At 49.3% G+C, this 24,593-nt stretch overlaps 1 protein-coding gene across 1 annotated transcript in view; it reads left to right on the top strand.

Annotated features, from left to right (window-relative positions):
• The first annotated feature begins 689 nt into the window (after positions 1–689).
• LOC119404075 (uncharacterized) overlaps positions 690–24,593 on the top strand; it is a 36,761-nt gene continuing 12,857 nt past the window's right edge. The window contains exons 1-3 of the mRNA XM_037670686.2: positions 690–816; positions 3,554–3,588; positions 18,141–18,334. Of these exons, the coding sequence (XP_037526614.2) occupies positions 690–816; positions 3,554–3,588; positions 18,141–18,334 (356 nt within the window). The remainder of the gene's footprint in view (positions 817–3,553; positions 3,589–18,140; positions 18,335–24,593) is intronic.

Raw genomic sequence — 24,593 nt, 5'->3', positions numbered from 1 at the left:
GATGGTAGCGTCCGATTGCGAAGTTCCAGGATGATGGGAACCCCGGCTCCTCCACCACTTCAAATGGGGGTGTTTTGCTTGAAGCAGGTCTACACGTTGCGTCGCGGAAGGCTTCTTGCCAGTCAGGTCAGGTTACCAGCGAGCGCGAGTGCGAGCGACAACCACAGCCACCGATTGTCGTCTTCCTCTTTCACAACAACAGCGCGTCTGTCATTCGCATTCAGTACAATATATATATATATATATATATATATATATATATATATATATATATATTGTGATGACGAAAAGCGGCACCGAGGCTCTGGCACGCTCTTCTCGTCGCTACAGGACGTCAACGAAGCTGTTCTCGTCGCTACAGGACTCACCACTGATCGTTCTGACAGTGAGGGAGAGGCTGCCCTGTCGAATCACGACGATCCCGTCCCGCTGCCTGACCGAGTGCGCACGCGTTCTGCGTTGCGCAAGTGTTCGCCGGCTCTGCACGCAAACGCAGATAAAGACCAAAGCTGAGGCGGCACAACGTTTATCTGCTTGGCGTGCGACGACCGCTGCATCGCAGCCAGGGTCGCCCACCAGGCCCACTTACGGCAGATCGACGAGCCAAGCCGCATCGTTGCAGGCAACTTCGACTACCGCGAAAGAGCCAATTTCGTCAACCAGAGACAAGCGACCCAGCTTCCCGTGCAATGTCGCAGTATGGCCGAGACCAACCTTCAAAGACAGCATCGGCAAAGTTTCAGGCTAAGCCCCAGCGTGGTCGAGACCGGCCACAGCGATTCGACCCGTGTCGCCCACCAAAGGCACTTGGGGCAGGTCTCCCAAACAAGTTGCAGCGTGGTCGAACCCGACCACCGCGATGTAGCCAACACCGCCCACCGGAGACATTGTCGGCTGGTCCGCTAGTCGCAGTCATGGCCGAGTGTGATGACGAAAAGCGGCACCGAGGCTCTGGCGCGCGGGGGGCTAGGGCGAAGTGGAGAAAGATGAAGTAGAGAATAAGAACAGCCGGCCTGCAGCAAGGGCGTTGTCTCTGTTCTCTTCTTTTACAATATATATATATTCATTCTGCTCGCTGAATACCGTTGTGTGCATGCTTTCAAAGGGCAAAACGGGCGTTCTTTTATTTGGCGAGAACGCCAAGGACGTTCGTCCACGCATTGTCCCGTGAGATCACTGGCTGAGCCGTCATTTCGGGTTGCGTGATGCACCTTGGTGTATTACGCCCAACGCCGTGTCTGACCTAGTCGTTAAGATAATAAAAACAGCGCTGTTTTCCCACAAGACACTTTCGAATTGCCACCTTAGCATTAGTAGAACCAAATCTCCGTAATAACGAAGTCGCTTATAATGGTCCCGAGATGAGACAGAGTTTGAGTTGGCCATTTGTGATGTGGCATATACGTTTGCCTACGCCTACCCACGTTGGCACTGCTTGGTATCCACACGTTGGCTGTTTAAAAAGGAAAATCCCAGGCTGGACAGCGCGATGGGTGGCTCACTTCACCCTGGTAATAGCAAGCGTGTGTTTCTCTGTATGTACTAGTGTGCTAGCTGGTGTGCCGCGATATTTGATGAAGCAGCGCACAGAGGACACAATCGCGCATGTATAAAAATGACGCAGACAGCAGCGCTTGTGTTTGCGTCATTTTTATGCGTGCCTGATTGTGTCCTTCGTGCGCTGCTTCATCAAATATCGCGTGTTTCTCGCACTGGACAAAGATACAGTGCAGACTTTTACTGTGGATTGAAGAGCGCAACTACTCGACACAGCGCTCTGTTGTGTGTGTGCCTTTCTTGTGTCCCGTCGAGTTAATCGATCTACAGTGATGGCTTACCAACACGGCCAGTCTTCGCAGACTTTTAACGTGAACAAACTTATGCGCACACATAACCGTGCATGCGCACCAACTCATTGTCAAAGCAATATGATACCTGCCCCTACACATTTACGAGCAATCAAAAGATTCCTTACCAAGTAAAGACACCGCAGCTTGGACATTGCACCTCGGCTTGTTGGTGTTCATGGCCTCTCTTAGATCACGCTGAGACTGCTTTTTTATATTTATATAGCTAGTCTCATCCATAAGGGGCAGGCGACAGTGCGCATGGCAAGCAGGCTGCGCACTGAGCTGCGCACACGGCCCGTCTGGCCAACATATGCACGACCACCTGGACGCGGAATTCTACACGTGTGCAACATGAAACAATTATTATCGAACAGTGACCAATTATGTATGCTGCTTGTCATGCAAAGTCTTCCTAGCTGCTGCACCCGAGACGCTACTTCTTTTCAATCTATGGCTAGTACAGTGTACATACGCCAAAGCAGCAAGTTTATTTTTTGTTTCCTTGAAAATCTTTTAAGACCGATAATTGAACTAGTATCATGCTCTCCTCGCAGGGCGCGATTAATTTTGCGTACAAACGTGCCACTTGATATCGAAGCCACCTTCGAGCACTCCAGAGGTCTGCATATACGTTTCTCCTTTAAGTCCTGCAAACGTCGAACCCAAATAAAAAGAAAGCGGCTCAACAAATGATATGTCGAATTTAAAAGCCTATGTCATCATTGCCAACTGTCAATCCTTTGCAGCCACCAGAAAATGATTCTGGGCAGTAATCCATATCCTCAGCGTCAATCGTGACCGCAGCAACTTTAGCATCCGCCTCGTTCTTCAAGTACTCAATAATCAGCTCTGAATTTTTTGCAACAAACGGTTCAACAGGTTCCAGAGACGACAGGTACCTCTTTCTTTTGTCCACGCTAAAAGTCTGCGCTATATCATTCGACCATGCATGATGACCTAGTCACGCAGCGATGCATCCTTCTACTTTGCACTGAGGATATTCGTGCACCTCGTTAACCCTTACAGTCGGCAACCAGCACACCGGAATGGCTATTTATCTGGGCAAAGCAAATACAAGCTTTGCCCGCAAGGCAACACTGCATTGCACTGACCGCAACGGTCACTGTAAAGTACAGTTTACCCCACTTTCTGCTCTGGAGGGTACAGCCGAAGGCCTTCTTGTCCAGCAAGAAACACGAAGGTGGGCATGAGCTGCCCGTCTGCAGTGGCACAATTGCTGAAAAAGAGATTGCCTTTATGTCGCGTTAGAGGCTTCATGACGTCGTGATGGTGATATCTGCTTTTCTTTTTATTTTTCATGTATCAGTTTCCATGTTTCTTCAAGCAAAATTAAGCTGATACTTTGAGCTAGTCTGTTGTGTTTCCTTCTGGTCCTCGCTGGGGTTTTTTCCGCTGCATATTCTTTAGTGTGAAACTGTTCCTTGTGACGACGCTGTCTGCTCTGCCCATCATCGTGAACAATGTTGAGTCACGCGCATTGCCGTACCACCTTCATCGCTGCTGTGTATCTTCTTCACGAGTATTTGACCACGTATCAACTGTACAAGCGTCGCGATGCTGGTATACGTTGATTTTTACAGCGCAAAGAAAGGAAAAGAAAGGGGCGGGACGAAAGCAGAGAAGCGCTCAAACCAACTGGATGTGTTGCCCCTGTCACACGGACACTTTTTGACACTTTCCAGGAGGTGACACGGGCACTTTCACCTCACACGAGGAGGTACGCTGTCACACGAGCGTGCCAGAGGAGGCGTTTGGAACTTTGAACTGAGCAAGTCCGAATTTCTTCTCCGAAACTTTAAGAAGGTATTCTCGTTCCCAGAGAGTACATGGCAGCAAAGAATGTTTTATATCGAGGCCAATATACTCAGTTTTTATTTATTAAGGAGCAAGTTTCACAGTGTGCGCATTGCCCAACGACTGTGCTGATATAGGATTATCTGTACTCCAGAAACGCCGCACACGCGGCTGGCTCTAGTACCGTAGCGGCAGTAATCGTAGTCATTTGCGTCTTTGTGACTGGCTGCTGCGTGTAGAGGCTTTTTGTTTTGCTATATCTTTTTCGCGTCCACAGCTTTGACCCTCCTCCTTGCTATGCTGTGTCCAATGGTGGGCAGTGGGCGAGTCCGGCACCGGTAGGCCGACGCAACCATGAACAACGATCTTCATCGTAGCCCAGCGAGGACAAGAAAGTACACGATGCGTTGTACGTAGCGGTGCACAATTTGGCAACCCTCACTATTTGGTAGAGTAACGACTTTACAAAAACGCAGTTTGTTTGAATATGGCAATATCCTGACCAAACATTAGCTCTGAAGAAACTCACGGGTGCATTTTAGAGCCCATATTGTTTTCTCGTGTCGGAACGACAGAAGCGCCTAGGTTGCAATTTTTGTTCAAAGCATCAGGTGACCAACACGACGTTTCGTGAGCATGCTGTAGCAGATGCAGCAGAAATGCAGCCCAGCTCGTTTTGTACTTGTGCAGTGTTAGTAAAACTTTGGGTGAAAATGATGTCAGTAGAATTGGCCAATGTCTTTCTGACTTGGGTGCCGATCGATGGGTGCCTAGCTGGAGCAAGTGAAGCGTCGCTTGGAATGCCATCCACACGGAATGTCACGCTCCTCGCTTTCCACTCCGCGCGTCTTATTTTTTTTCTCTCTCTCTGCCGTGCACTTTTCTCCTCAGTTCGGCGCCTTTCTCCACTCTATTTCTTGCTGTCGGAGAACAAAAAAAAAAAAAAACACCTCTCTGTTTTCCTTTCTCTTGTGGCCAACGCGTAAATAGCTGTTTCTGCGGACCGTAGTAAATTAGAAAAAGAATCTAGCATTACTGCTTTGGAACTTTGTCATTGTAAAGAGTACGTACAAGTCGTGTTGTTTCCGTGCTCGCATATTGATTAGCGCCACGCTTTTCGAGCAGAACATGCTGCATCTCGCTGTCTGTCTGCCGTAATTTTCTTTTTTTTTTTCGATTCGTTCACTGGCCGATTAGTGTTCGCGCCGCCCTGCGAAATAAGCTGAGAAATACTTTGTTATTACTGCGGGTACCTTCTTAGTACGCGGAAAAAAATAATTGTGCAGGACGTATTGTAATTGGTGCAGCCTAGTGAGTCGTTATGTACGTAATAACGTTTTCTTCATGCGCGATGTCACGCCCTGAAGTTGCGAGATTAAACATGCGTGTTATTAGTATTATTCAATTAACGGGATGATAGCAAACCGGCATTATACTGAAAGCTGGGCAACAACAACCAGTATGGGAAGAAGGTCTGTAGCTATTGCTGTCGGTGCTGGCTCTGGATGCCGCCCTGTGCACACTGGAGCTTTCCCGGGGCATTCGGGGCACCGTGGACGAGTTTGTGATCCGGACGATTCCTTCTACTGGACTGCGCAATGAAACGAAGCGCTAAATGTTTGTTCGCGTTGCTCTCGTTTAGATACACATCGGCATAGCCGCGTGTAGGCTGGCAAGGCGCTTTTTGAGTATGTCGTCTTTTTGTTTGGCAAGCAGCCAGCGCAACGTGAATATTATTGACCAACTGGTCCGCCCCCGAATCGAGGCAGAAAAAACGAGAGCCTGGCAAACAGGCGTCCACAGAAGTCTGCTGCTGCCTTCGACGGTGCCCTTCCAAGCATGGAGGCCATTCGCCTTCTTTTTCTTTTGCGTGTCTGGTCTTTGTGTTTTCTCTTAGCGCGTTTCTCTTCGTTTTCCTCTGACTGCAACATTCCCAGTTCTTTTGTTTCCCTCACTGATGGCGGCGTGGGTTTCGTTTAAAAGCCCGAGGCTCTTGAGACGCCAGTGTCTTCTTTAGCCGAGACCGGCTTAGTCTTGGTCGCCAGTGCAGTCAAGGCTCAAGAGGTGGTGAGTCGTTCTTTGTCAGGCAAAGTATTGTTACGGTGATATGCGTTTATTTACAAGAGATGATGGATGCGAGAGTCCAGGGATCGAGCAGATCACAGTTCGTGCCCCGCGTCGTTCTCCTCTTCTTCCCTGCGTTCCCCCAGTATCGTAGCAATTCCCCCTTTGCAGACGATGCCCACCGGACGAGTCAGGTTTCGTTGCGACGATGAAAGCGTTTGAGGCGGGCAACATGCACGACGTTGGTGCTGCTTGAGCGGCGGCCAGTAGACAAGAGCCGAGATATCACGTACGTGACATCGCTGAGACGTCCCATGACAACAAAGGGGCCAGTGTAGTTGGCTAGGAACTTTGGGCATAGGCCACGCTTGCGAAGCGGCGTCCAAAGCCACACCAAATCGCCTTTCTCGTACAATACGTGTCGGTGACGTCCGTCGTAACGGTTCTTAGAGCGTTTCTGGGAAGCGAGAGTACGAAGGCGGGCGATACGCCGGGCCTCTTCTGCACGGCAAAGGGTTTCGGCGAGAGTAGGTTGGTCGGTTTCAGAAAACGGATGAATAGTGTCAAGAACTGTGCGGGGTTGGCGTACGTAGAGCAGATAAAATGGATTGTATCTGGTCGTCTCGTGCTGTGTAGTATTGTAGGCAAAAGTTATGAAGGGCAAGACGGCGTCCCACGTTTTGTGTCCGGAATCAACATACATGGAAATCATGTTGACGAGAGTTCTGTTGGTTCTTTCGGTTAAACCGTTCGTCTGCGGGTGATATGGGGTGGTGTGACGAAAATGAGACTTTGCAAGACGAAGCAGGTCTTCAACTACATCGGCAATAAATTGCCGCCCGCGATCACTGATGATAACACGTGGGGATCCATGGCGTAATATAATGTGCGACAGCACGAACTGCGAAACTTGAGTGGCCGTTGCTGCAGGAATTGCCGCAGTTTCGGCATAGCGTGTCAAGTGGTCAACGCCCACTATAATCCATCGGTTGCCGTTCGGTGATCGCGGAAAAGGGCCGAGCAGGTCAACACCAACGACCTCAAATGGAGAACCAGGGGGTGCTATGGGATGAAGTAGTCCTGCTGGCTCGGTTGTCGGACGCTTGTAGCGTTGACATTGCTCACAGCTCGCAACGTATGCAGTCACACTTTGACGCATTTTCGGCCATAAGCGTTCTTGTGTGCGCTGATATGTCCTGGAAAAATCGTCGTGCATAGCTCGGAGTACGCGATGTCGCAGACTTGTTGGCACAACTAGAAGTAAACGGGCGCCTATGCCGGAATAATTCTTCTTGTAAAGAACGTCATCCTTTACGACAAAACTGCGTTGACCGTTCGTTCCGGAGATAAAGAAAGGAGCGAGACTGTTGTCACTGCGTTGCTCTACGCGAAAAGTAGTCAGGTCAGGAAATGGGGCATCGACAACTGCTAAATATTCATCGAAGTTGTCTGCGTCACACTCGGTTGTCGGAAGGGGGAGCCGCAAGAGGCAATCGGCGTCGGCATGACGACGACCGCTCTTGTAACGAACTTCAAAGTCATGTTCTTGCAGTCGTAACGCCCAACGAGCAAGACGGCCGGATGGGTCACGTAGTCCAGTGAGCCAACATAAAGAATGATGGTCTGTGATAATGGAAAATCGGCCTCCGTAGGTATACGGGCGAAACTTGTGGACGGCGAAGACGACCGCGAGGCATTCCTGCTCTGTGACAGTGTAGTTGCGCTCCGGTTTACTTAAACGATGACTGGCATAGGCAACGACGTGTTCAGTAGCTCCATGGCGTTGGACCAAGACGGCGCCGAGACCTACACCACTGGCGGTGGAGGTGCTGGTATTACTGCTTTGTCTCGGTGCTCTCTCAACTGTTTTCAATCGCTGTCGCTTGTTTGCGATTTCAACTAAACGTATAGCGCCAGTCCATAACAGTGGAAGTCACCGATATACCGCGTGCTAAAACATAAAAACAAAAAAGCGCAGATTTCGCTAGTGGCGCAAGCCTGGAACCATCAGCAGAGCTAGTGTTCGAACTAGCTAAGTTTTGCTAGTATTGCCAAGCTTTTGCTGAAAGGCTAAGTTTTTGGTAGATATACTAAGTATGCCTAGATTTCGCTAGACTTGGCTAGACGTGTCACGTGACGCTATTACGCAATTTCGGGTGATTTTACTCGCATGGCAAAATGTTACGTGATTTTTAGTCACGTGACTAGACGTTGCGTGATGTTACGGGATTTTTAGTCATGCGAGTAGTTGCGTGATTCTAGTCACGTGGCTAGTTACGTCATGTTACGTTGTTTTAGTCACGTGACTGGATTTTATGCGATTTTAGTCATGTGACTCGCCCTTGCGTGATGCTTCGCACTAATGGTATCAAGCCTGAAGGGAGTGCGGAGCGGGGCTCTCTTTTCCTTTCATCTAACTCCTAGTTATTGACCTTAAAAAGCGGGATACCTGTAACATTCAAGTCATACTAGATGGCACCCCCATTCGCAGGGTTAATAAAATCAAAATTTTAGGTCTTAATATTTCCAACAATGGCTCCAACGCTGAGACCATAAAGTTAATCCGCACTTCGGTTCATAATGCAGCTTCCCCAATTAGGCGCATTTCCAATCGTCATCGCGGCATGAGGGAAGCAGACGCACGCCGCCTCATTCAGGCCTTTTGCCTATATGCAGAATCACCTATTCCATCCCCTACCTTTATCTCACTCCCGCGGAGACCGAGCAACTGGACAGACTCATCCGCACTGCCTATAAAACTGCTCTCCATCTCCCTAAATCAACAGCCACGGATAAATTACTTCAGCTAGGGGTGCACAACACTCTGGGAGATCTCGTAGAAGCGCATCTCTTCAGTCAATATCAAAGGCTATCGCTTACAGAAGCTGGTCAAGTACTGCTGCGCCGACTTGGAATCAACGTTCCTGGACGCACACACTTCCAATCGCTGTTAGCAGGAACCTATGCATTCCGCCACTCCCCAAAAACACTCACCCAGAACATAATCGAGCGAGACGGGAAGCTAGAGCCAAGGCTCTTCACAAGCGCTTCCCTCCTAATTCTCCAGCAGTATACGTAGATGCGGCCGAATATGCAGTTCACCCAGCTTTCGCAATAGCCGTTGTAGACGGATTTCAAAACCTGGTCGCTAGTGCGTCCATTCCACATTCGACAGAATCCCTGGAAGCAGAGGAGGCGGCAATTGCCTTAGCAATTTTTCACTCCTCCGCTGAGTATATTTTCTCTGATTCTAAAACTACAATTCGTAATTTCGCCACTTTCAAAATCCACTCTCCGGCAGCTAGAATCCTTGAGTTATCTCCTCCGCCTGATCGCCTCATCACCCTCCTCTGGGTCCCTGCGCGCAGTGGACACCCAGGCAACACGGCCGCTCACACCCAAGCCCGAGCACTCGTCAACCGGGCTCAAAGCGACCTGCCTTCGCTTCGCGGTGCCAGGGATCGACTCCTCAGCTACCACGACATCACACTCTTTTACCGAAATTCCCGCCTAACGTATCCCCCACCACATAAATCACTCTCCAGAAGTGAGCAGGTTTTGTGGTGCAGACTTCAAACGGCCACAGTCACGACTCCTTTCCTTCTCTCCCTTATTACTCATGGCGAAACTTCTCATCGCAACTTGTGTCCGAGCACCAGAGCCGACTTCAATCACGTCTTTGTGAATTGCCCAAACAAATTCAAGCCCCCGTGGCAAGGGTCAGAACACCAGGAGCGATGGGAGGCTGCTCTGCGCAGCTCGCAACCGGAGTTACAGCTCCGGAAAGTGGGCTGGGCCGGAGGGGTCGCCGAAGCACAGAAGTGTCCGGCCACCTAGAGCGGCCCGAGGGCCCATCATCGTCCTGCTTCCGCTTCCCCTCCCCCCTCACACGATTCTTTCACGAATCAATAAAGTTGTTTACCTACCTACCTCTCTGTTTATTCTATGTCCTTTTGTCTGTGTTTTTTCTATTTTTTCTATGTGTTTCTTTCTTGCCCCCCTCTCTCTCTCTCTCGATTTATCGCTTCCTTTTTCTCTCTATCTCTTTGTGACTTTCCCTTTCTTTCTCTCTGTGCTATGCTTTGCTCTCTCCTCCTCCTTTCCCTCCTCCTTACCCTCACTTCCCTTTCCCGCCACTTGCTGTACTAGCCTATACGAGTCTATGCTATGCTCTGCTAGCGTGCCTAGATAGCCGAGTGGCTAGGGCGCTCGCTTTTGGATCGTGAGTGCGCGGGTTCGAATCACGCCGCTGTCGTCAGAACATTTTTGCCATGATTTTCTCTTTCTTTGTGTCTCTCTCTCCGTACTCTCCGTCAGGTTTATTGCAGGCCATGCGGGAGAAATCGGCCCACGTGTTGTGCGAGCGAAGCAGAAGAGGTCGAAGCGAGCGCGTTCATGATGATGATAGTTACTGTTCGCGCTACCCGGCGCAACGGAAAGCTTAAAGAGCTCCGCTCTTAAGAAACTATAATTTAGAAACAGGCGCTTCGGCAGAGGGAAGTCCTTCTCCAACTAGGCTTGAAGGAATAATCGAAGCGCAACCGATCTCGCAGTACGAGCCCCTCATCAATATCAAAGCAAGCCGCCACATTCTCAACAGCCTGGGTATTTCTTATCGCACACAACACGACATGCCAAGAAACATTCCGACTGACCTCATCATATCCCCATTGCCAAAGAACATGTATCCTCAACACAATAAAGGAATCAGTATAGAGCCAGAGATATGCTTCACAATTTTGGACGCCACGAGGAGGCGGTCTTTGTCGATGCGGCGCGCTGTCGAGACTGTCACCGTTTTGCTGCAGCGCTCGTATACGCACAAACGCATAATCGCTACTTCGCTCAACACAAGGCACGCGGAAATGCCGGAGGAGGTCGCGCTGGCCGTAGCCGGTACGTATGTTCTCAGTGACTCGTAGACGGCAGTACGAAATTTGGCGCTGCCGATCCATCGTAAAGGCAAAACCCGCTTTGACGAATGAAATGCACACATTTCCCGCCCACACACCCGTCGACCACACGGAGGTCAATCTTGACGAGGTCTGTGGCGCTCAACGCGGCTAGTCGTCTCACGTCTGCGGTCGACACCACCCGCACGGAATCCCCTGTGGACCAGTGGGAGGATACACTAACCAAATTCCGCGATATTACCCAACACTGTAAAATAATACCCCTCGCCCCACCCCGAACTCAACCGGGCCCAGTCCGTTCAATGGCGGCAACTACAAACAGGCACCTGCTTTATGCCGTCATTATGAATCACATTTACCCTGAATTACATACGACCAACTCATGCAAGTATTGTACCAATTGGCCTCGAGATCTTGGAGTGGCGCCCTCTCACGTGTGACGTCAGAGCGGGGACTCCGCTCTCAACCGCTGCTCCTGTATGCGGATCGTCTGCTTCAGGCGGGAACATTGTCGAACGAACAGCCTCGTGACGCTCAACTAACGCCTGCGACGAATGTTTTCGAGTGTAATCCTGAACTTGTTTTAGTTGCGGCCCGATCCACAGGGCCAAGAAATCCCCCGGATGACCGACGAGTGCGCCTATGCCACCGACCGCATTGCTGGTAAGAAAGTGGAACTATGTGTGAGTGTTCTCGCTCCTTATCTTGCTTGCGCCGTACAATATACTAAGTAGTTTGGGTGTTTCTTTCGATATTTCAGTAAGCGTGCCGTTCTCCGGCATCTACAAGTATGTAGATAAAGCTTGTGAAAGGTCGTGGTGCCTCATCTAGGAACAGGCGGTGTACGACGCAAGCCACGTTGTTGAATGCGCGGTCGAGGCCGTCAACGGAGATCGCAACACCGTCGCAGCTCTCGTGCTGCAAACAAGTGCGCAAGTGCCGCCTTGTTGTACACCCCCCTGCCGATGCGTATGATCGCAGTTTGTCCCGTAATGTTGGTTCAGTGAGAACGACATTACGTCGTAGTTTATATTAACACCGCACAGGGCCGTCGCATGGGTATTAGAATATAGCAAATAGTTAATCGCTGATTATACCGCGCACAGAACCACAGAGATTAACGTGGCAAAGGTAAGCTGGGTTGAGTTTCACGCCACGCAGCTTAACGAAAAGCTTAAAGAGCTCCGCTTTTAAAAAAGTGTCTGCACTGCCGCAGGTAAAAGCTTTTAGAGAATGTGCACTAAACAGCGGCAACAGGTTTCGCTCATGAATTTATGATAAGCAGTCCGCTGGGCGCGCGCTTGCCTTCATAAGTAAAATACGTATGTACACCAGCCAAATGCAGCCGTAGTCTCAGATATCCTGCACCGCTCGGCTGAGCTCACGAGGCGCGTTTTCCTGCGAGGCGATTCGGAGGCGGCGTCGTCGACTTCTTGTCTAGGGGCATAGGCGAGCGCCCCCCCCCCCTAATAACCTGAGTGGGGGGGGGGGGCGCGAAATCTGCCCCATACATTGACCCCCCCCCCCTAGTCACCTAAGAGGGGGGGGCGCAAAATCTGCCTCGTATACTGACTTACAAGGGGGGGGGGGCGCTGCGATGAACCTTCGCCCCCCCCCTGATGGGGAACCTTGCGCACGCCAATGTCTACGGGCCTTCGCGGCAGGTTGTGGGACGGCACCGCACCTGGTGTAAGTCGCCTATGCTTATAGCCTGCGTGCAATAAACGGCTTAAGTATTGGCGAGGCGCTTAAACGCGGTTACAAGCTTACCTAAAAGTGGCGCGTACAGTGAGTAGCAGAAGTCACTGTCCGCGAAGTGCTTGCTGCACACTGTCGATGAAGGTGTTGGGCACTTTCCCATTCTGAGCTTGACAATCCACTTCTTCTTCAGCTTTGGGTCCTTAGGATAGTTGTGAAACCTAACGCCTTTTTCACGAGCGGACGAAGTACACTGAGGCACAGAGCAGTATTTCACCATTGCGTAGCACTCGCCGAGGTGACAAGCGGCCGCAGTTCTAAGAAACAAAGAGCTGTAGTTCTAAATAAACGTTAAAAACAGACCCACGGTTGTTCGAACAGCGTCAGTAGCCACCATACGCAAGATAACCAATTGAACTGCTTTTTTGTTGAGATTTACCACAACGGTGGTTTCAACACGGCGCTGGGCCTACGTAGCAGACGAAAGCGCGCGAATCCCCGCTCTGACGTCATACAGGCGCCGTTCGCAGCGCCGCCATCGGTCGCACACCAGGCCAATAGGGCCACACTAGTTCGTATTCTGCGGGAGTGTCCAGCACTAACTGCTAAAACTGGGGACGTGGCTGAGGGCCTTCGGGCGCGTTGGCATGCCGCGCTGCTCAGCTGAGGACTAGACCGCCACCATTGGGTGACCAAGCGAGCTACTGAGAGACTCTCGGCCGGCTCCTAGGCGGGAACCCGGCCCGGAAACCTGCAGGAACTCAATGGTGTTATTCACTAACTCACTCACTCACTATTGTTTTAACCAGTGTTCGCTGGCGGAGATCAAACAACCTAAACATGACTACACATGGTTCGTGGCCTTTTTTCTTGCCGATTTGAGGAACCGCAGTCACTGCTCACAGAGTCCAGTCTACGATATATTTGAACCCCCTTTGAACATCTCCAGTGGTCTCGTGGAACGATTTTGTTCTAGAACCTTTATCGCGACCTCGAGTATTTCGGGTACACGTCCAGGACTATATCGCAGACCGTTCCGGTCATCCATTTGGTGTGCCATCACGTTGCAGCAACTGGCTGTTAATGCATAAGGGAAACGGGGATAGGTGCAGCCAGCATGCGACACTGCGAGCGGAGACTTCCTACGTGGCTGAGGACCCGAGGATTTTTGGAGGGCAGAGTGGTTCTGCGTCTGCGTAATGTCAACTGATGTGCTTACTAGAAACTTTTGAAGAGCGTTCTTTTTTTGTTTACTCGCTATGGATTATCTAGAGCTTGCTTTTCCTCATGATATCTGCTTACATAACAAAACAAGCAACTCAGTTCTGCATATTAACACAAGGTCAATTAATCATAAAAGGGACGACGTTGCATTCTTTTTAGAACAATTCCAATTAAAATTTGACCTCATTATGATGACTGAAACATGGGGTACAAATGAGGAACCAACTTTTACTCTGGATGGCTACAATACATTCTACCTTAATCGGACTCATAAGCGAGGAGGAGGGGTTGCTTTGCTCGTTACGACAAAAAAGAATTGCCACGTCGTCCCTGAATTCAGTAAGATAGCAGATGATTATGAAATACAGTCCAGTTTAAAGATGAGCTGATCTCGGTAATCTACCGGCCGCCAAATGGAAGCATGGCAAGTTTCATGCAGTTTTACGATAACTTCTTGGAATATGCTTGTTGTAATAACTTCCTCCTCATTTCTGCAGGAGATTTTAATATTAACGTACTGGAGGATAACTGTGTCACTCGCGAGCTAAATAACCTTTTACTCTCTAGTGGATTTAAAAATCTAATTAGTACGCAACACGAATTACATGCTCCACTGCATCAGCACTGGATCTTTACATTACCAATATTGACACAGTAATTTATAGCGCAGGCACAATGACACCGGATATTAGTGACCACTGTCCCGTGTTTATGAACTACTTTTGCAAACCTCTCGATAAAGGGACGCGGCAGGTGCTGCATACCATACAGCATATTACATCTCGAAATCTTGAAGCTTTTACTCTCGATATATCCAATCAATGCTGGTCGTCTGTATTTAAAGAGAAAAATGCCGATAACGCATATGATGCGTTCATCCAAATTTTTCAACGCATTTACGCGAAACATTTTACTTTCAAAACGTTAAAATCTGCAAGAAAGGCAAGAAAACCCTGGGTCACTCGCGAGCATTTGACAATGAGAAAGCGTAAAAACGTCTGTTATCACAGTTTTTTACGTACGCGCTCTGCTGAAACTTTGAAAGAATTTAAAAAACTTCGAAATAGATTAAATGCTGAACTTCAACGTGCCAAGAAAGCCTACTATCAGCGTATTTTTGAACATACCAATCGGCAACGCTCAAGTGCAACGTGGAAGCTAATTAATACCATACTCGGTCGTGATAATAAAAATGCTTCGCCTGAGTCTATAAACTTTGGGTGTAAAGATTTAAATGGCGCAGCACTCGCAAATCATTTTAATGAGTACTTCATAAATGCAGTTGCGTTGCGCAATGATAACGCCGATTTTGTCGCCGGGTGCAGTCACGTGATGCAGAGTGTTTTTCTTGACCCAACAAATGAAAGTGAAGTATGCGAAGTGTTCAAGCATCTAAATAATACTAAATCGCTTGACGCCGATGACTTGCAGATCACACGAATAAAACACGTTTTATATTTACTTAGTGGTGTACTAACCTATATATATAACTTAGCTCTTGAACATGGTGTTTTTCCAGAAGCCATGAAGAAAGCCCGAGTATCAGTCATTTTTAAGGGTGGTGACCGCAACACAGAAAGTAACTACAGGCCTATATCGGTCCTTCCCGTCTTCTCTAAATGTTTAGAAAAAATTATTCATGTACGCATAACGAAATTCTTTAACAAACATGATGTGCTAACAGATGCGCAGTTTGGCTTTAGATGCGGCAAGTCCACTGAAACTGCGTTGGTGACATTAAAGGAAGCTATACTTCATAACTTTGAACAAAATAAATTCACACTCGGCATCTTTCTAGATTTCAGTAAGGCATTTGACTCGCTTCATCATCATATATTGTTAGAGAAAATAGAATCAAATGGCATTCCTGGTGTTGGCAAATCTTTAATTCAATCATATCTTAGCAATAGATGCCAAAGTGTTTCCATTAATGGAAATAGCTCGTCATTCTTGCCCCTCACTCGTGGTGTACCGAAAGGCAGTATACTTGGCCCGCTGATGTTCAATGTTTACATTAATAATATTGTTCAACTAGATACAACGGTTAAATACGTCATATATGCGGATGATTCAACAATACTCCTTGATGGCGTCAACTTAGATGATATTATAAGTAAAGCAAATGATATACTTTCAAGGATTTCATCATGGTCCAGAAGGAACCAGCTTAAAATTAACCTGACCAAAACCAAAGCCATTGTTTTTCATGCCAGAAATAAAGTACTCACTACCCATCAACCTTTAGTTCTTGAATCAGTGCCGATAGATATTGTTGATACCCACAAAATACTTGGAGTTTATTTTTCTTCCAACCTAGGCTGGGACACACATGTAAATTTTGTTTGTAAGAAGCTTTCTTCGGTAACAGGAGTGATGCCTCGTTGTCGTAACATTTTTCCGCTGAAGGTCAAACTTCAGATATATTACGCGCTGTTTAATTCACATCTAATGTATTGCACCCTTGTATGGGCCACGACAAGCAAAGCAAATATAAATAAAGTCATCACTCTGCAAAGAAAGGTAATCCGCCAAATTGGAAATATTGACCCGTTCGGAACAACGCGTGAAGCTTTCCAAGAATTCAATATAATACGAGCTGACAACCTTTATACATTTCGCTTATTGCACACACTTTATTTTTCGCATAGGGAGCTCTCCAACTTCATTAGATCACTATCATGCCTAGAGCGTCGTGTCATTACAGTTCCCGCAAGAAATACAGACATTTGGTTCGTACCGCGTTTCCGCGCTGCGTATAAATACCAAGCCTTGGCCTACAACGTTCCCACAACACTTAACGCGCACGAAAGTACGATCGCCTGCAACAAGAAACAATTACACTCTCATTTCTGCTCTCTGGCGTCATAGGAACAAGCGCAACAAACTTTTCACAGTCTATTTCATGTTTTTCATAATTTAGTCTAGTGTATAAATACATTGTATTATGTTACATCTTGTTATCTTGCTTTATATTAGCGATATGTATGTATGTGTTTCACGAAATGTATATATGTGTGCTTTTAGACAATGTATACGATGGTCTATGCACGATGTACATTGATTTTTGGAAACCTTTTTTTTTACACATTTAAAATATGTATCTCAAAACAATATTCAGTTGTGAAATCATTTTTGAATTAGTATGTATTGTTCATGCTTATATTGTACTTGCATGTTATGTACTTCTAATCATTTCCGCACTACTGCCAGTGTGTATGTACAGGTCACCAGGGCCTTTGTCAAGCCGTTCTCACGGCTTTTAGCCTTGGCGACCTTCCAGTTTTGTCTGGTAAATAAAATTTGAATTTCAAATTTGAAATAATACCCTTTCACAATGAAAGGGTATCTCGATGTATATTATTACTTTACACGCTTTCGGCAACATGATATTGGTGTTGTATTTGTCGTCAATAATAAATAGTCCATGCACACAAGAGCACGCGCTGCATTAGAGCTCTGCCCAGTCGTAAGTACAAAGCTCTCAAAACTTTCTTTTTCGGTGCGTGCAATTTTTGGGAAAAAGCAAAAGAAAGAGTTGCAATCGGAAGTATTGTTTGGGTTACAACGAAAGCCTGTTGTAAGCAGTGTATTTGCGACTTCACAAAACATACTAGTTATGTTCACGAAGAACATTGTTTCTCCCGTTGTTTACTGGAGGTAAACTGAGGCTATTCTCATATATAAGGAATGTGCGTCGAGATTATCCATGTTAGCTATCATGTTGAATAAGGCGATTCACTAGTAAAAAATTCGAATTACGGTACCAACCTTGTGCCACCAAGAGAATTATGTTTCTTAGCTATTGTGTCTGAAGTTGATTTTTTTTGCTCCTCAAATAAGCTGGAGAAGTCATAGCCTGAAAAAAGCAAAGTGAGACGAACGTTTCTTTTTTTTTTTGTGCGCGTGTGTTTCATTAGTACTAAAGGCTGTATTCCCGGACCTATGTATATAGAAAGGAGCTCATGGTATTTAAGATGGTACATTGTGCGTTGAAAGCGGCGAGTAGTTTAATACACGTCATATTCCCTATTTGAGCACTCTTTCTGCCGTGCCCGAAGCTTCGTCTTGCAGTCTCTGAACACGCAACAATGATGGATGATCGCGATCTGTGTGAATCTCAGAACAGCGTATGCGAGGACTTCAAGGCCATGTGCTCTTCACAGGGACAAACCGACTGTCTCTGTTAGGCTAGACGCGAGCGAGTGCAAGACATGCCAAGTATAAACATCCGTGGAATCTCTGTCCTGGAATGGGAAGCCATATAGAACAAGCTTACATACCATGATTTTCCATAGCACACAAGGCCACCATGGAATGGAAATCACGTGCTCCGTGTTGTCTCAAAACTGTGGGTTCGGCTGATAGAGAGCGTCGACGCGACGGAACCGTATGAAGCATCCCTCTGTCACAGAAAAACTATTACAGAGCTCGCAACGTCGTTTATACACGACGGTTTGCCAGGATAAAGACCCGCACAACATCCTCAGTGAGATGCCAAAAACTGCCCGTAAGCTGCGGAGTGCTGTGCAGGTTCCGAGTATTTTACACCCAAGTGAGCAAAGTTTCTTTCGCGCAGGCTGTGCTGATGATGCTGACGCTGCTCCTGCTGCTGCTGCTGGGGGCGCAGTGCTCGAGTGCGGGCAAGATGCTCAAGCTGGCGGCCGCAGCCGCTCTGCTGGGCCGCCACAGCATTATGCCCGTGCCGCTGCCTATCCCGTATCACGAGACCAAGCACTGCCCGTACCACGTGCCCGTGCCCGTAGCCTACCCGTAAGGTTTTCTCCGCCGCCATTCGTGTTGTTCTTACGTGGAGAGGTCCATCCAGACTGCGCTTTCCGACCGCGGACCCCCAGGAACGTGCTCGTTCATTTTGAGTGGCTGTTTTTTGTTGCAGCAGAGCTGTTATGTTCGAGATTTGCCGTGTGACGTAGATAGCAAATTATCATCATCATGAATTGGCGCGCGCTCAATCACCGCCCAAGCAGAGATGGTTAACAAGAGAAGCGTGCGGCCCCTAATCGGTTAGAATGGTCTGGCTGCAGCAAAAGATAGATGCACGGCCGAAGACGCTGCCGGTGTGTCCATTAATCGGTGTTAACCTGCGGCCGCGTGTTCCCTTCTCTAATACTGAGTGGACCAGTGGGACTTGCCCAGTTTGTGTGGCACATACGCGCTATAGGAGTTTTACCGCAGAGCAGTTATGTTCCAGGAGATAGACGAAAAGGAAGACATAGGAGAAAGATAAAAGCATGTGTGTACCTTAGAATAATAGCGAGGGGGCAACAGCCCAGCCAGGACCAGCAGCAGCCAAAGGTGCCCACCAGCTCGGCTGTGCCTTGCGCGACGTAGTGTAAGAATTTTTGTTCGATTGTGCTACATTATTTGTTGTTTTTAACTTTAGTATTTCGCCTAAATTCAAAGGAGTTAAAGTGGACGAAAAATCACCCTTTCCGTCGGCGGCATCTGAACGCACGGCCTAATTGCGCGGCTAGCACTACCAGGGATTAAATACCCTACAAAGTGGACGAGTGAGCACCCTCCGTCGTAGCTCAACTGCTAGAGCATCGGACGCGTAATTCGAAGGTTGTGCGATCATATATACCACCGACGAAAAGTGTGATTTTTCGTCCACTTTAACCCTTTCAGCCCTGGAATTTTTTACTTTGGTCGGCGACATTTTTTTGTGCGTACTTTCCTAATAGTTATGATCTGAGAAGACCACATACTAAAAATTGAGCCAGTGGTGCAAGTATTAATAGATTTACAGACATGACATCAAATTAGGTCATCAGGGTTCAACGGTTGTGAAATGAGAAAAATAGCACCTTTTTTTCCTGCTATTCACAAGATTACACAAAATGTGAACCACGTCTCGTTTTTCAGAGTGATACTCATTGAAACAGCTACCGACCCGAAAATGGCGCTTACCCGCCTCAGCTGACCCGACTCAGCGTCACCCATGACGATGATGATGATGTGCCTCTACACATCACTAATACCCACACTGGGGGATTGGCCAAGAATTGTTGATACTGTAAGGGAAGAGAACAGAGACAACGCCCGTACGCTAGGCCAGCTGTTCTATTCTGTTCTGTGCCGCGTAAGCCCGTGCCCCACAACCCATTTCGGCTTCAATCATCACATTCGGCCACACTGCGTCGGTTCGTTTCTTTAACAAAAACATACACGAAACGCGACTTGTCAGTTCTGCATACCTGCCAAGTCTCCCGGATTACCCGGGAGGCTCCCGGATTTTGAACGTTTCTCCCGGTTGTACGGGTCATAGGAAAATCTCCCGGAAATCCAGTTTTGCCCCGCGCGTCCAGTGCTTTGTCTGGCCACATGAGCAAAGTTGTCTGGCCACGTAGTAGAAAGGATTCTTCTTTTTAACGGTAGTAGAAAGGTTCAACTCGGTTTCATTGCGCATGAAGTAGCTGTGCACTTTGCGCCGCAGTCCAGCACTTAAAAGGGTAGCCGATGTCTGTCGAGATAGCGCGTTCGCCAGCGCTCGCGACCGTCCCCGTCTCAACGGCGCCCTTATGGTCCCTTGCCCGACGAAATAACTGGTAAGCAAGCGACGACAGGCCTCGCACGCGGAGCGATGTTATCGCATGTGCCCTTCGCGCGACGGTGACGGCCGGGTCGTTTCATCTCTGCTTCAACCGCGTTGGTCCCTAGCGCTAGCGCGCTTTTACTCGCACGTGAAACAGACGATGCGTAAGCGATGTTATCGGTTTGGACTCTGTACAGATCAGCGGCGACCGCAAAATCCCGCTGACAGTAGGCAGTTTTAGAATTGCGTACGCTAGGTTAGCGTTAGCGTTTGCGGCCCGCTATTTCCGTCACTTACCGGGAGCCCGCAAGCGCTTAGCGTACGACGCACGCGCAGGCGCAGTTGCGCTAAAAGCCGGCGCAAAGCTTTGCGTACGCTGTTCTAAAACTGCCTAATGTACATATAATTGCTATCGCAGTACACCCCCCCCCCCCCCCGCGGTCGGCATACTTTATAACACCTCCTCCCGCGGTCGAAATATTTTATACCCCCCCCCCCCTCCCCCGTTGAGTAAATCTCCCGCATTCCGTTTCTCCAAAGTTGGCAGGTATGGTTCTGCCGAAACTCTCTTTTCTTGATACGAGACACGTGCACAGAAAAATTGTTTTTCCAGCGTTTGTCCGCACTCGTTTCACAGGACGGATAACATACACGCCACGTGTTCTCACCCAGCTTTTCAGTGATGACGAAGGTCCTTCATACTTCGGGTAAAGCTTTTTGCCCGGCGATTGCGCGCATCGTTGTACCCACACCTCGTCTCCGACCTTGTACTGCGGCCCTGGTCGGTGACGGCGGTCATAGTACCGTGTCTGGGCCTCTTGCACATTTGCAGCTGTCTTGCGTGCCCTAGCCCGGACGACGCGGCAGGCGGTCTGTCGTGAAGCGGTGCGCCCGACTTTTAAGGGGCTGCTCAAATTCTTGACGGCCGTCAGCTTCGGAATCTGCCCGTAGACAACTTCATAAGGTGAAGTACCAATGGAAACCTGGAACGCCGTTTTAATCGCGTACGCGGCTGCCTGCAGGTGCTCATCCCAGTCTGCTTCATTTGGTTTCTTGTTGTTGCAGTAAGGAATGAGTCGAGCCAATAGGGTCTGGTTGCACCTCTCCGTTAGGCCATTCGCTTGTGGATGGTATGCTGAAGTGATCTGATGATCGACACCTGCATTTCGGAGGTACGATCGGAGTTCAGGACTTCGGTAAGTGGTTGCTCTGTCTGAAATGATCTTCTTAGGTAGGCCGTACTTCCATTCAAAGCGGTCCTGTAGAAATTTTATTACAAAGCCAGCGGCGAGAGAGGGCACCGCAGCAACTTCCACAAACTTCGACAAGTGGTCCACTGCCACTACAATGTATATATCTGTTCCCTGCGGCTGTAGTTGGTAATGGACCGACGTGATCAATCCCGATGGTGTTGAAAATAGTGTCAGGGAGTGGAATAGGTGTTGGTAGTCCGTGTTGGCATCCCGGGCGACGCTTATGCTTTTCGCAGATCTCGCAGCTTGCGACGTACAATTGAACGCTTTTTTCATCCTCGGCCACTAGAAACGTTCCTGGATCTTCCGCAGAGTAGCTCGTCGGCCTACGTGTCCACCTTCCGGGGCATCATGGATGGGGTGCAGGATTTCAGAACGCATGGTCGATGGAATCACTAAGAGGTGCCGTTCTCCTTGGTTGCTGGTCCAATGGCGTCGATACAATGTTCTTCCGCGGAGGACAAACTTTGAATTCATCTGCGTGTCTTCGAGCGACGTTATGATTGCTGCCAAATCTGAATCGTACCGCTGAGAGTTCGAAACATCCTGCTGCGAGAACCAAATCCAGCCTTCTTTGGGTTGTGGTAAGCTTTCCTCGCAAGGGTTCCGCGATAGCGCATCGGTAACCTGGTTTAGCGCCCCTGCTCGATGCTTCACGTCGTAAGTGTAGTCTTGCAGTCGGATGATCCAGCCGGCGAACTTGTGCTTCAGGTGTTGCTTGGCAAACATCCACGCAATCGCAGCGTTGTCCGTCACCACCGTGAACTTGCGGCCGAACAAGTAGTGACGAAACTTCTCGTCCACGCTCCAGACAACAGCCAGGCACTCCAACTCGTTCGAGTGGTAATGGCGTTCCGTGTCCGATAACTTGCGGCTGGCGTAAGCTACAACATGTTCAACTCCGTCTGGGTCGCGCTTAATGAGGACCGCTCCTAGACCAACCTGGCTTGCGTCAGTGTGAACCTCAGTGTCCCATTTGTCCTGGAAATGACTCAAAACGGGGCACTGTGTGAGACGGTGCTTGAGGGTTTGAAAGGCGGCATCTTGTGAAGGGCCCCACGCAAAAGTCGACGCTTTCTTAAGCATATTTGTGAGTGGAGCTGCTGTCGATGCGAAGTTGGGAACAAACTTGCGCAAGTACGACGCGAGACCTAAAAATGCCTGCAGCTGTTTCACAGACGTTGGAGCAGGAAAGTTTGCTACCGCTGCTACTCTTTCAGGCAAAGGTTGAATACCATCTGCAGAAATGGTGTGTCCTAAGTACGGGATGGTGGCCGAGAGAAATTGGCATTTTTCTCATTTTTCTCTGTTCAGTCGGAATCCAGCATCGAACAGCCTTTGGAGAACTTCATCCAAGTTGCGAAGGTGCTCTTCCTCCGTTGTGCCCACGACCAATATGTGGTCCAGATACACGACACACGCATGATCTTTCAATGTGCCGAGGGCAATATTCATGGCGCGCTGAAATGTACTTGGTGCTGTTCGCAGCCCAAAAGGCATGCGGTTAAATTCGTAGAGACCGGAAGGTGTCCGGAACGCTGTTTTGCACTTGTCTTCTTGAGCAACGTTAATTTGCCAATATTCCACACGAAGATCAAGTGATGAAAATAATTTAGAGTGCCGTACCGTGTCAATGGCGTCGTCAATGCGGGGCAGTGGGTATGAATCGGGAATGGTGTGCTTGTTTAATTCCCGATAATCGACACAAAACCTGAGGCTCCCATTCTTCTTCTGGACAAGGACGACGGGTGCCGCCCAGGGACTAGACGATGGTCTAATTACGTTAGCGGCCAGCATTTCCTGCACTTTCTCGGCAATGACGGCTCGTTCGGCGTAGCGTCGTAGTGGTATAGAGATGGGCGCATGGCCATCTGTGGGTATGCGATATTCAAGTAAGCTTGTCCCTGGGACCTGCGATGTACTTTCCGCGAAGATCCGTCTATGACGTTCGAGCAGTGAGGAAAGGGTAGTAGGTCCGTCAAGCTCACCTGCAGTGACTGCAGTAGTTGCGGAACCCGCGACTAATGGGCGTAGAAAAACTCCACCACCCTCGATGACAAGCTGTACGTCACCAGGCAGAAGATAATCCGCTCCCAGGACCATATCGGCGGGTAGGTCCTCGAAGACGGGAACGGCAGCAAGAAACTTGCTCCCGGCTTCGGTGTGTAGCTGCAGGTCCACCGCACCTACAGGGAGTACGCTGCCGCCGAGGCCCCGTAGGGGCGCCTCGGTCCAAGGCTGGAGGATGACTGGGGCGTGACGGCGAAGCAGCGCCGTTCGCTGGGCTCCAGTATCCAGGAGTGCCGTGAGCTCACCGATGCCGTCGACGCGGGTCCGAACTGTTGGAAGCGGCCGGGCTTGGAACTGGATGGCTTGGCGCGGCGCTTGTGGGCAGGCCTCGTATCCATGCCCAAATCGCCCGCAGGAAAAGCATCCGCGCCGCGAGGTCGCGGGTTCCGGTGGGGAGACTGCAGGAGCGCGGCGTCTTGCAGTTTCCTGCAACTCTGCCGCTTGTCGGATAAAAGCGTAGATGTCATGATGGACTGTCTGCACAGACAGTGTGGCCGCGTGCGTCGCATCGTATATGCCATCGATGACATACTGTCTGGCTGCCGGAGAGGGCCAGGCAATATCGCAAGCTTGCAGGAGGCATAATTTGTCGCAGATGTATGCGGCAATGTCTTCAGTTCGGGCTTGCCGGCGAGACCGCATCTCCATGAAGCGAGTGTCATAGGCTCCCGGAAGCGGTGCAAATGTGGCCGTGAGGGCCGCGCACCAAGTAGTCCATGAGGCATACTTGTTTCCCTGAAGACCATGCCAGGCTTGTGCAGCTCCTCGGAGGCGCCCTTCCGCGACGGATTTCTTCGTAGATTCTGGCCAAGAGTATTTCGTGGCGACAGAGACGACGGTCGAGACCCAGGTGGTAGGATCGTCCTGAAACCCGTGAAATTCCGGAATAGCAGTCTCAGGTAGCGGCCCAGGTGCGGCGCATCCAATGGCGGAAGTGGAGCTACTTGCTATGTTGTTGAGGCGTTGCGTCAACACGCCCAAGAACCGGGTCACTTCGAAGTCGCAACCCTGTGGTTGAGCCGCCGTGGAGGCCTGGACGCCGTCCCCGGAAGGTAGTGGCTGCGAGTCCGAAAGCACTCGTCCGCTTCGAAGGGTGATAGAGGCAGGCGGATTTACGACTTCTGATGGCTCTGTGTTTCGCGACTGCGCCATT

The sequence above is a fragment of the Rhipicephalus sanguineus genome, chromosome 9 (genome assembly GCF_013339695.2).
Source record: "Rhipicephalus sanguineus isolate Rsan-2018 chromosome 9, BIME_Rsan_1.4, whole genome shotgun sequence".
NCBI lineage: Eukaryota > Metazoa > Arthropoda > Arachnida > Ixodida > Ixodidae > Rhipicephalus > Rhipicephalus sanguineus.
Note: the sequence above shows the minus strand (reverse complement) of the source record. Positions and strands in the feature narration are given on the sequence as shown.